The sequence below is a fragment of the Populus trichocarpa genome, chromosome 8 (assembly GCF_000002775.5).
Source record: "Populus trichocarpa isolate Nisqually-1 chromosome 8, P.trichocarpa_v4.1, whole genome shotgun sequence".
Lineage (NCBI taxonomy): Eukaryota > Viridiplantae > Streptophyta > Magnoliopsida > Malpighiales > Salicaceae > Populus > Populus trichocarpa.
Window position 1 is genome coordinate 11,334,361 of NC_037292.2, and position 12,750 is coordinate 11,347,110.

The 12,750-nt window shown below is 35.1% G+C and overlaps 1 protein-coding gene and 1 long non-coding RNA gene across 3 annotated transcripts; both read right to left on the minus strand.

Annotated features, from left to right (window-relative positions):
- Window positions 1-3,173: 3,173 nt before the first annotated feature.
- Window positions 3,174-5,811, minus strand: LOC7473459 (uncharacterized). Of its 2 annotated transcripts, none has more exons than XR_002983304.2 (5): window positions 5,679-5,811; window positions 5,351-5,486; window positions 4,160-4,216; window positions 3,940-4,091; window positions 3,174-3,529 (listed from the first exon to the last, which is right to left on the minus strand). It is a non-coding gene; the product is annotated as an uncharacterized LOC7473459 (long non-coding RNA). The 2 variants fall into 2 exon arrangements; XR_002983305.2 differs by having other exon boundaries at window positions 3,854-4,091.
- Window positions 5,812-9,238: 3,427 nt separating this feature from the next.
- Window positions 9,239-11,920, minus strand: LOC18101588 (protein PSK SIMULATOR 1). The gene has a single exon (XM_006379814.3). The coding sequence runs from the start codon at window positions 11,445-11,447 to the stop codon at window positions 9,585-9,587; it is 1,863 nt and encodes a 620-aa protein (XP_006379876.1). The 5' UTR covers window positions 11,448-11,920; the 3' UTR covers window positions 9,239-9,584.
- Window positions 11,921-12,750: the final 830 nt, after the last annotated feature.

Genomic DNA, 12,750 nt, shown 5'->3' on the forward strand with positions numbered 1-12,750 from the left:
AAATTAAAGAAATTTATAGCTAATGATGTTTTTGAAAGGGATGCCGAATTTCTTCAATTCAGTCCTTAATTGACCCCAAACTTTTGATTTTCTTGCAATTTTACCCCCAATTTGAATCAATTGACTTGGTAAAAATTCAATTTGGTCTCCTTAAATTTCAATCTTCTCAATTAAGCTCAAATTAAGTTTTCAAAATTATTTTTTCACCAATTAAACCCCTAATAAAATTAATTTGACCCATTTAAAGTATAATTAAGTCCTTGCATCTAATTAAATCCTTTAATTGGATCCAAATTAATTCCTGAACATTATTAAACTTTTAATTTGACCGATAATTAAATCAAATTGGTATATTAAAAATCTAATTATATTACTGGATTTAATTTTTATATAAATTTATTCAATAATCATTTAATTTAACCTTAAATCTATATTATCTCTCTGTTTTTTAAACATGGATGGATACGATCAGGCTTTCCATTGTGCCCAAAACTTGATTTAGTAATTCAAATAAAAAGTGGTCATGTGATCAATGATGCAAAACCAGCGTGCGACATGTTTTGGCTATTCAAGTTCAAAGCTCACGTGTGATTAATCATGTTTATAAGATACATATAATTATGGCATGCTTTAAAAAATCATACATGAATCTACAGTAAACCCCTTGAGAGATTGTAATCCTAGATGTGAATATGAAGAAAACTGTGTTTCCTTCTAACCTTTTTGAATTCCTTACATAAGTTTAATATATTGTTATGGGTAAAAAGATGACTAGTTTCCCTAATTAAATAGACTTTATATATATACACCTCCATCATTTGTGTAATTATTAAAAATAAAATCACTTCTCTAAATTGACCCATAGAATTTCAACATTAATATTCTATCAAACCACTTAAAAGCTTATTATTTTAATTATTTTTATGGGTCACATCTTACAATAATTACTGCAACTCTATAATGTTTTCATAAGGTACGTTGTCAATAAGTTTGCTACTAAGTCAAGGATATTGGAGGTGGCGCTACTCGTGATGTAATTAGAAATTAAAGTATAGCTATCTTTGTTATAAATTAAAACCTTTAAAAATTAATAACATCATAATTGTGGAGAAATACTCAAAGTTAATATTTTATTTATTTTCATTAAAGTTTTACTTGTCAAAAATATATTGCAGTCTTTTATATAGAAAAAAACTAGAAAACTCTAATAATACTAAATAGAAAATAGAAAAACTATTCTCTTTAAATGGAGAAACTAGAAAACTATAATAATATTGAATATGAAATAAATTTCTAAATTGAATAAAAAAAATAAATATAACTAAGAAAAATATTTATTTTTTAAAAAAATTGATACATCATTCTTTTCAAGTTAGAAAAAACTTATTTTTAAATTTAAATTGTTCATCTTGAACTTGAAATTATATTCTCCGATTGCATCCAATATAATATTTTGGGAGCAAAACCTCATGCATCAAGCTGCTTGGTCGTGTAAATGCATGTGTAGAGTTTATGCAAATGCCGTGAAATTTTTGTTGAAGGCAATGAGACAGAAGTAATGGTTGTATTGGCATTATTTAATTACGTCGTATCAAAAACTGGACATCTATAAGGCTACAACTAGGCTAGGCTGGAAGAGTGTTCTACCAAATTTCGAAGAAGTTGTAAAGCGATATTCTTCTATTTAATTATTTTTTTATTAGAAATATATTAAAATAATTTAAAAATAAAAAATAAAATTTTTTAAATAAAATTTTTTAAATAAAATTTTTTTTTAGAAATACCATCCAAACAGCATCCAACTTTTGCATCTAAGAATTCTGCTGCTGAATTTGTTGAAATATGACCTGCTGTGATATCACATAATGTGGAGTTCTATTGAAAGAGGAATGAGAAGTGGTAGAGTCAACAAAAAAAAAATTATTATTATTAATTGGACATTAAATAATTTATTTTAGTTTATTTTACACGTCAATATAAAATAGATAACTTCTGCGATGGTTCCAAGGACGCACATTTACATTAACTTGATGCATCTAAAAATATTTAATAAATTCCCACTAGATGTTTACTTCAAAGTTGAATTCAATAAGTTGAAAAAGCTTATCTTTATAACTGTTAGACCAACTTCTTGAAATCGTAGAAAAGTGAATTTTTTAAGGAGGTAAAAGACTAGAAAAAATCTTTTGGCAGACCAAAACTTAAAATTTACTAGTTTTGACCCTGAAATTTTAAATTATTTCACCTGCCTCCTCCGGCCCTCAGTGAATTGATTAGCGTTGTCGTTAAACTTGTCGGCATGAACGCAGTTGAATTCCACATACTACAGAACATGTTGCTAGGTCAGCATGACCGATCAAATCGACTCCACTGATTCAACATTTCAGCCTAAACCAGAGCTGAAAACCCAAAAACTCGGGGAAGTATAGATTCATCAGCAGTTTTCAAGAACATCAATACAGAGCCTTCACCTTCCATTAATTTTGTTCTAATGATCATGCGTAATACAGCAATGCCTAAAGAACCCTATTGAATATGTTGTCTGTTGATCGTTATATGTAGAGCTCAAGGATTAGCACGGTGGTCAAGAGGATCTATTCCCTCCCTTGAATTCTCGAGTTTGAAGCTTGGAATCAATATAATTTTATTTGCTTTAATTTGGCTCCAGGACTTCCAAAATCTGCACGCCTGGAAATAATTTACCAAGGCAATATACTCTGTAAATTCACAAAATTTTGCCAGGGAAACATACTTGTCACGTTCAAGGTATAATTGAAGATATTTCGGGGATCAATTTAAACTTCTCATAGCATCGCAGTCCCTACAAATAAATCAGTTCAAGTGTCTCATCTAAAAGCACTACTGCCGACACAATCTCTCTGCTACCAAACTTGGTGTCTCCATTTTGAGTCGAATATCCCATGCCCTATTACAGGCTAATTGAACAACATTTAGAGTGGATGATGACCATGCACGCTGCACGATTAAGGCTAAAGAAACTTGGAGCTAAAAGTCTACATGAATCTATAATTTAGTGGATTTCGCCGGGTATAGTAGTTTCAATGGAAAGATGTGCCATGAGTATAAATCTAAGGTCAACAGGCAGGCAACAGCTTAACTATGTCTTTTATTCTGGCAAAAAAAAAATCATGATTTTGTTATTTGATATCGTGTACTGGGAAATCCCCACTCCATCGTCGGGAGTATCCTTGCACTAGATTAATGAAACACTGCATGCTAACATGCCTTGATATTTTCCGTAAGTTCTACCAATTGCTTCCACTCCATATTTACTTACTAAAATCACCACAAAATGGTAAGCATGTAGTAGTGCACATTCAATCACAGGCCATCTCATAGCAGATACGGTAAACCATGAGTTCTTTGCTACTTAAGAAATGACCAGGATCATCACTTGCAGTGCCATTCCAAACATTTTTTGCGTGCCCAACTCCCATTGTTAATCAAGGACTTCAAAGGTGAGGTTCTCACAATTCTGATTCAACTTTGCTTCAAGTATCTAAGGACCCTGCCAACAAAAAGTTGTTCAGCAATAACGGAAGATATTTGTTCAGCTCATGCATCCCTAGTTCAGAATTCATCTTCCTCCTCTTCAATTTTGTTTTCCTAAGCTAAACCTATGTTGAAATGTAGAAAACTTTTAGCTCAATGGAAGCTGACCAAGATTTGTAAATGTACTAAATTTGGCAGGAAGACAACTTAAACTCACTGCCCCTCATTCCAATCATTTGTTTGAACAGTTTAAAAGCGGTAAATCTGATTAAAAAAAAAGATGGCACCATTCAGATATGGAACAGTTATTTTGCAAGAATTCCAACATTAATTCATTTACCTAATGAGATAATACAGAAATAAAAAGAAGAGGTCGAAAAACCCCACAAGTGCACGTGTTATCCTACTAGATTTCATTTCAAATACCTGCATAGCAATAACTTTATTATGCTCAGCCATTTCCAGGCAGGTAAGGAAGTCGAACAAATATGACTGTAAAGTAGGTCTGGCTTGTATACCATCTAGAATTGATCCGTGGTTCCTGACATTATCCCCCTTGATGTGTCCTTGTTATTGCCCTGATTTACAACAAATTTCATTCAGAATAAACAAGTCAAAATTGTTTTCAAAAATACAAACCACGTACCATTCAATCAAACAAACGGTTTTGACTCTCCACTTCCTCATGTTTGTCACCTGTTAACTGCAAACAAGATAAATACGTATCACAAGTCGCTTCAAAGGAAAATTCAAATTTATTAACCAGAAAATGTCAGGCCATGATTTTCCTTCATTTTCTTTTTCTTTCTTTTTTTCATTTCCACTGGACATTAAACATCTAAATGCATCATCAGCCAAGAAAACCTATTTAATTAGCACAGTAAAACATCAATCTTAGCTAAACTTTCATTTCCCTTCCCTGATCAAAATTCTGTCTATCAAGAAAAAATTCCAAAAGGCTGCAGCAATATAACTTCCTAGTATCACAAAGATGCCTGTGAGAATGCACCCAAGAGAGTGCATGATATACGAAACCTTTTGTCCTTAGAAAAAGGGATTTTATTAGATCAGAAATGGAGAGGATGTACAAATAGGAGGGATATCTGCACGTACATACAATTACACAGGCATAATTCATAATAAAAGTGGAGCCAACATCAACAAACTTGTCTGTGTTGAAGTGTGTGTATGAAATCAATTAAGTATATGCATTATGGGCAACTATAAGAAAAAGGATAGCATGTAATGTGTAGTAACATCTTTAACCTTCTTTCTACAGTTATTTTAAGCAAAAATGGCACTACCCTCCCATTCCCTGCTCCATCACACGCGCAGGAGAATTTGATCCAGTATTCCAATTTGTATACATAAGCATTGCGAAACTTCACTGGGTGCTATACAATAGTTTGCACATACAACAATCACAAATTTCAAGAGATTTAAAAAACTGGTAAACGTGAGCTTTCCAAAACACTGAACAGGAAAACCACCTCAACACAACGGACAACGATAAATACAGAGCAGAAGCCCCTGAGCTATGTCAAATACGTGCAAGCTTGTTTAACATGCATATCACCAGAATGAACCTTATAAGCACCCATCATTTAAAAACATCCAAAGATGCAGGTGCTGTAATACTCTAAAAAAAAGACTGCTGCACAATGTCACATCAGTTCAGAATACTACTCAACTACACATCAGCAGCAACAACAACATTAAAAAAAACAAGTCAGGAAGCAAAGAGAATTGTGCATGTCATCCCAAATTAATCATGACAACATAGAATGTAAAACTACGCTTAAATGCCGAAAATGCAGGTTCTGACAGACAGACATACTACTCTCTTTAGGAAAAGAAGTTCGTCTTGCAAGTGTGAACGGCCTTGTTATTGCTATGGTCATGGTCGTCGGTTTCGTGGGAATATGAAGAGGATGCCCTAAGACCACCTTCTTCAATCCGATTATCAAAGAGAGCTGTTCTCGAAGCCATCATATCCAAAATACATAAGAAAAATCAATAAAGGATTTGCATTCAATAAAATCAAAATCGAATGCTATGTTATAATTTTAATTAAAAATTCGAAAATATTAAAACCCTCCAGAAGTGGAAACAGTTAACCAAGACTAACGAATGGTAAAATTGAAAGGAGTATGTGAATCGTAAACCTTCTGTAACTCATTGGCTGCTTCTGCTGCTGAATCGATTATCACAGCAATGGTCTCTGCTTCTCCATGCATTGCGGGTGTTTGGTAGCTGATGAACTTTTTTTAGAAATGAAATGGTAATGGCACCAACGGGGATCTGTTTTCGAATTTTGTTGCCTTTTTTTTAACTGAAGAAATTAATTAATGGGCCATGAAAGTCCAGCGTGAGAATGATGGACTTGTTTAAAGTTTATTGAGCCTTCCAAGATGGCCCATTATTGTCTAAGGCGAGCCCAATTTTACTCCATCACAATCCTGTTCGGTATTGTTTTTGCCTTTGTTTTCAATTCTTTTTTTTAAAAAAAAAGTTGTTCTCACAGTATACACGCAAGCAGACCAAAACGTTATTTTTCTAAAATTCGAATTTTTTTTTGTTTAAAATTAATTATTTTTAGTTTTTTTATTGTTTTGATCTGCTATGTCAAAAATAAATTTTATAAAATAAATAAAAATATATTTTTACTATATTTTTTTAAAAAACAATACTTCAAAATATAATCTCTACCTCTTAAATATACTCTTAACTTTTATCATTTAAAAAGTAAATCTGACACTTTTAAGTTCTATCATTTTATTTTATTTTAAATGATGTGCCTATACTAGATAACCAACTAACTTGAATTCTTTTTTATTCCTTGCTATGCATGGTTATAAACTTGATAAAATATTTTTAAGAGACTTTCTTGAAAGTAATAAAGTATACATCATTTCTTGATTTTTTGGATTCAAAACTTGCAGTCAATGCACAACAAAAAAAAAACATATTTTCTTTATATTAGACTGATGCGAAAGGTGTCTTTAAAATGAAATAATTTAGTTTTAATTAACGAGTAAATTAGTAAAAAATATAACAGCTCGGCCTAACTTGTTAGATATTATCCGCTCTGAGCTTTACCGCCCTCACGAATTTGTTCTTGGTGACCACGCATGGTCCCAAAACATGTCTGACAAGTCAACAATCAGCACTACTAATAAGGTCAGCTACCAAATCCTTACTTGCCGATGTAGGATATTACAATTCACCCCCTTTAAGGAACCCGACGACCCCGTTGGCACAACCGGACAACCAGTGAAGCTAGCTCTGATACTAAATGTAACAGCCCAGCCCAACCTGCCAAATATTGTCGTTCTAGGCCTTACCATCCTCACAGATTTATTCTTGATAACCACGCATGACTCTAAAATACGTTTGACAAGTCAGCAATCAGCACTACTAATAAGACTAGTTATTAAATCCTCACTTGCAAAAAAAACCTTTATCATCCATCTTGATAAAACCTTAAAATATCTTATCAATCTTAACGTTAAAAAAGTATTATATCATTTAAAAAAAAAAATTCAGGTGAGTATCGATGACAATCTTAACCAAGCATCTCTAATATATTCTTAACCTATAGTTGAGGGGGTAATTTGAGGTTTGATCCTTAATTTTTTTATTTTTTTTATTATTTTTTTTATTTACGTGGGGTGTCCGGACCAGCTTACGCGCACTACGACTATTCCCCACGGCCCACTGGACATCCTGCAAGCCCAGGAGTAGGTAAGGCACCACGGGGGTGACAGGCGTGCACATAAAGGGTCGAACCCCAGGACGGGAACGGAACAAGTCACACGATTGACCATAGCAGCTATATCATTAATTTTTAGTTTCATATCAGTAAGCAATTTCACCCAAAGCACTTTTGTCAACAACAGCATGGCAGCAATAACCATCGTTGGGGCCAACCATTGCCCAAGTAAATACCAAGATCTGAGAGCAGCGCAACACGTCAGATTTAAGTACGGGAAGACTCAAATTATATTGTTATTAAAATAATATTTTATTTATTTATTTTTAATATTAAAATGACATGAAAATATTAAAATAATATTAATCTAAAATAAAAAAAAATAATCAAAAATATTTTTAAAACATAAAAATAAAACAGACTCTGGATACCCTAGACTTTGAAATACTTGTAGAAAGCTACAGGTATTCTTTCCTCCCTCTGCAGATACCAGGCTCTACCAAGGCATCTATATATGTTCATAAAATAGAGGGGGGGTTCTTTTATAGCTGAGCTTGATCATGTGACCTTATCTGCCTACACAAGGTGGGTCTTTTATTATCACATCAATGACCTCTTGTACCATCTCTAACCAGTTTAATGCCACACGGTACCATCAGCTTTCAGCCTTGGATATATCTGGTTCCTTTGCAGTAAAAAATTTCCGTTTTCCAGGATCTTTAGAACGCAAGAAATGATCCATCATCATCGTTTTTTACCGCTGATTGTCTCTCTCAATATATGAAAAGTGGGGGGAAATAATCTGACAAGTTCAATCTGGTAAATTGTCAAAGTCCACAGGGTGTCTGATGATAAACTAATACAAAATACGGATCCCTGGCATATCAGATCCATGCCAACTTCAGAAAAAGTTGTTCTGTCTAAACTTACTGATCTGCCTAAGAGGCAATAAACGACCAAAACCAGTGGTTTTGTTGGACCGCTGCAAATTAATACAGGTTGGCCCTAAACCGAAAGTACTTACAAGTTACAGTGCATAATAATGCTTCATATCAGAAGTAAGATTGAACGAGAATCACAAATAAGTGAAATACTCAGATCATGAACTACAAAAAAAAAAAGTGAGGTGTTGACAACTGGGAATAATGTTTCGTCAATCATAGCCATTATTTCAAAAGACAAACTCGGTACATTACTTGTAGGCTTCAAGGGGAGTAACCGAATCACTAAATCTTGGCTTATGTTCTGCATCTATAGACATAGATAATCACTTGACTTCAATTTGGATATGAATGTAATGATCGAATCTTAGCGGGCACCAGAATAAAAACTGTTAATTTAGATCAAAATGTTCATTCACGTACCGATATATTATGCTCTTGCACATGAAGGCCTCTTCAACACTTGATGCCTCTAGTTGCAAGAATACTAAAGAAAGAAAAAGGCACAAACTCGTGCATTTTGTTGCATCACATCAACTGTTTTCCATGCCAGTGACCTCATCTCACATCCATTCTACTGTCTTGCTATCTTCATGCAACACAAATTGTGTAATACATAGGTGCATTATGCTATGAAAATACAGAGAAGTGTGATGTTAGTTAAACATAAAGTCATCGTTAGGCAACAAAATGTGATTTTATGTGTCGCTAGATGAGTTCTAATTTGTTGTTTACTCTTAGGGGATAGCCAGTTTTGACTAGAAATTTTAATCAATAGATATTTACTTGCCCAGTTCAACACTGAAACTCCTTGACCGCAGATGCATATTGCAAGCTGATCTACAATCCATCTGACACCATCTATAGCATGCTTTCAAGAGAAAGCAACACGTTATCAGACACTTTCACATACATAAGTACTACTTGTACAGCAACCCGTTGCATGCTCTTAAGAAGCATTACTTGGGAGTTGAGATGACTGATTTGAAGCACTAATCATAAATATCATCCATCAATCAGGAGATGCAAACATTAATCAGAAAATTAAGAAATAGAAACTTGACATCAGCGATTATATCTCCAATGACCTGATTCCATGAATTAAACCTCTACTTGCAAATTTCACAGAAACTTTGATAAGTAAAGAAATACAAATTGTACACCCAGATATATATACGAACTCTGCAGAACAGAGAGATTTTCTCATAAATAATTGAATGTGTACTTCAAAACTCAAAACTTCCCATACCTGGCGATGAAAGACATTAATCAATCAAGGACTTCAATAATGTAAGTCATCGCGTGAAAAGCTTGAATGTTCATCCTATTTGAACTGTCATTTGTGTCTTCATTCAAGTATAAGGAGTCAACAACTACAATTTACAACCTCCTTCAGGTAATCAGATTAATTAAGATAATTAATCAACAAAAGAAGCTCGGCACTGCAATTGCCATTGCATGCAGTCTTCAAAATCAAAACTACTTGCACAATCTAACAACGCATTCTGCTGATGTTCATAACGGCATATATAATTCAACCCAACAAGAAGTTCACAAATAGCTGTCTCCGTCTTTCCCCTGTCAGCAAAATACAATGTCTGAAGCAGAAGAACATTTGTCCGCTTCACAATTTGGTGCTGCTCAAAATTACGCTCACTTTGCCACCTGATCATGTTATGAGCAAGAGGAGAAAGCCACCTCAGTATCCCATCAAGAGTATCTTTCCAGTCATGGGCAAGTGGAGCATCATATATAGCAAGATTCTTCACGTAGGACTTGAGGTTAGTCCTCAGAGACATTCTTAAACTTGACGGTAACATCTGATACAAGTCATCCCTCGCTTCCTCACCCACTAAATGGGGATAGCGTAGCAGCTTCTCTATAACAATTATGACATTTGCATAATGCAAGGCCAAGGCAGATCCTCCAATAGTGGAAGGGGGAGCATACACCATCAGCCTACTTTTGGCGCCAAACCGTGCATTATTCATCGCACCACACCTGGCATTTCTTTGATCTCCACTAAAAGAGAGACCCTGATTGGAACAGCTTGAAGGGCTTGGGTTCTCTCTCTTCAAACTACCATTGCCAACACTATAACAACGGGAAATTTGGCTCCTCTTGTCCTCGTCCACAACAACACAGCTGTAATCATCATCAAACTTTGAAGCTGAACTACTTAAACTGAGGCAATCCAAAAAAAGCCTTCCAGGACTAGTCCCGCATGGAAAAACAATATCTTCAGTTCGAAATAATAGATCAACTTCACCTTTCCGTGAAGCAATCTGAGGCTTAATATGTGTCTCCCTCTTCTCTATCATGGCTCTCTCAATTGGTCCCGATTGACACCCATTGCTACTTCTCTTGGTAACAGCCCGTCTCAGCGGTCCTGAAATCCTTTGCGAACTAAGTAAATCACCAATATGATCTGAAACCTCCCCGCATTCTTCCTTCATAGGAGGGGAGGAACAGGCCCCTTCAGCAGCCCCAGGGCCCTTCTTTTGCAACTTAGATTCCTCAAAAACAGTAGAGATCCTCGCGTAAATAGTGCACACAGTCCTAGCCTGCAATTCAACAACCTTATCACAAGTCTGGTTCCAAAGAGAAATCTCCTTAAGATGCCTCACATCCTGCTTCTGCCAAATAAGTTTCTGCTCAAACGCCCTTCGACTCTCCTCGTGTTGATTCTGCTGAAATTTCTTGGTAGCCTGCTCCAATTCATTCAAAACCTCCAGTTCGCTATACAAATTAGAAGTCGCATTCACATACCTCTCCATCTTCTTAACCATACCCTCCATATCCTTAACCAAAAACCCCAATTCCTTCACATCAATAACCCCACTAATAATATCCGCATAAACATGCTCAAAACCCTGCAAAGCAGGCTCGACACACTTCTTTCCCAGCCTAGAAACAACATTAGCTACCCTGTTCAAGTCATCAAGTTTCTCAGCTAAAGCAAGCTGAATAAGGTAACTTTCATCATTGGACACCAAGTTCTTGACTCCCTCGCATTTCAAGATCTCATTTTTAAGCTTCGAGATCTCAGAATCAGTGAGGGATTTATAAAGGTGTACAGTTTTAGACAAAGCATTAGCAACCTCAAAAGACAAGATACCAATGATTTGTTTTTCTTTCGAATTCTGTTTATTTCTTGGGTGGTTATGGTTGTGGCTGTGGCTGTGGCTGTTCCTTTTCTTGTAAGATTCTAGAAGAAGTGCGTGCTTAAGATTGCTACTTACCTGGTTTCCCATCTTCAAAATCCAAGCTTCTGCCACCATATTTCTAAACCCAACCGCCAAGAAATGAATGCCGTTTAAAAAGAAGATCTGAAATCAAGTTTTCTTGTTAGAAGAGTATGAGTGTCCGTGTGGAAGGGAAAAAAAAGAAGAAATGGGCGGTAGCGGCGTTTAAGAGAAGCAGAAGCTCCTAAAAAAGAATCTCATTTTCTCTCTTTTTTTTGGGGGGGAGGGGGGTGTTGAAGAGGGCAGTGTGGTGGTGTTATGTTGAACTGGTAGAGGAAACGGGTTTTCTTTCATAAAATATAGAAGGTTGAACTATGAAGTTTTGAATGTGGTCCAAGACCAATGGGGGTGCTATGCTAATGGCTATACATTTGAGTTTTCTGGGCTCAAGTTCCAATTGATTGGGAGCTTGATTCCTTCATTTAGGGCACTGTAAAGAGAAAAATATATAATCTTCACGGCTTCATGAAAGGAAAGTATATTTTATTTCGACAGTAAAAATAGTGAAAAAATGCTCTGTTCGTGAATTTGATTTTATTTTTTTCAATACATAGTCTTGCTTCTCAGTTACGAGGAATCAAACCCAATATTGTGAAACAAGTGATAGATTATTTTCAAGCTTGTTCGGATGGGATGAAAAGGAGTTAAAAGTTTTCTACTACTTGCAGAAATTACATCACAACCACCGCTCCTTGTTTTTCCTTTTCTTTTCGAGAAGAGTTACCAGATTGACTTGATAGATTGATCGAAGAAAAATGCAAGCAATAAAGCATTGTATCGATCGAGTCCAAGGTCAGATCATGCAGCATCAAGATTTTCGCATCGGACTGGATAAAGAACAAAATACATTATTGAGAATGCGTGATGAATTATTGTTTCACTGAAATATGTTTTGACTTTTGTGACGAAAATACAGGGGGGGGGGGGGGGGGGGGAACTTTACTTGTTAGGGTAAGTTTAAGAACAAACCATAGTTGACTTGAAGGAAAAGGATAAAAATTCGAAGTGGCAGGGTTCCAGTCTCTTGAGCAGGTGAGACGTGAGATTGCTTGCTATGTTTACTTTTTTATTTTCTTATTTTTGCCCCCACAGCCAGCTAATGGAACAGCCAGTGAAATAACGGTGTGTTTGTTTAAAAATATATTAAAATAATAATATTTTTAATTTTTAAAAAATTATTTTTAATATTAACATATATCTAAAAAAAATAATAAAAAAAAAAACATGATTTTCATATCTTCCCAAACAGCCCTAAGAACTCTGCTTTGGGAGAGCAACTCACGAGTACTCAGTACTTGTTATAAGTGGGTTTGACCTAATGCTTATGGGTCAACCTAGC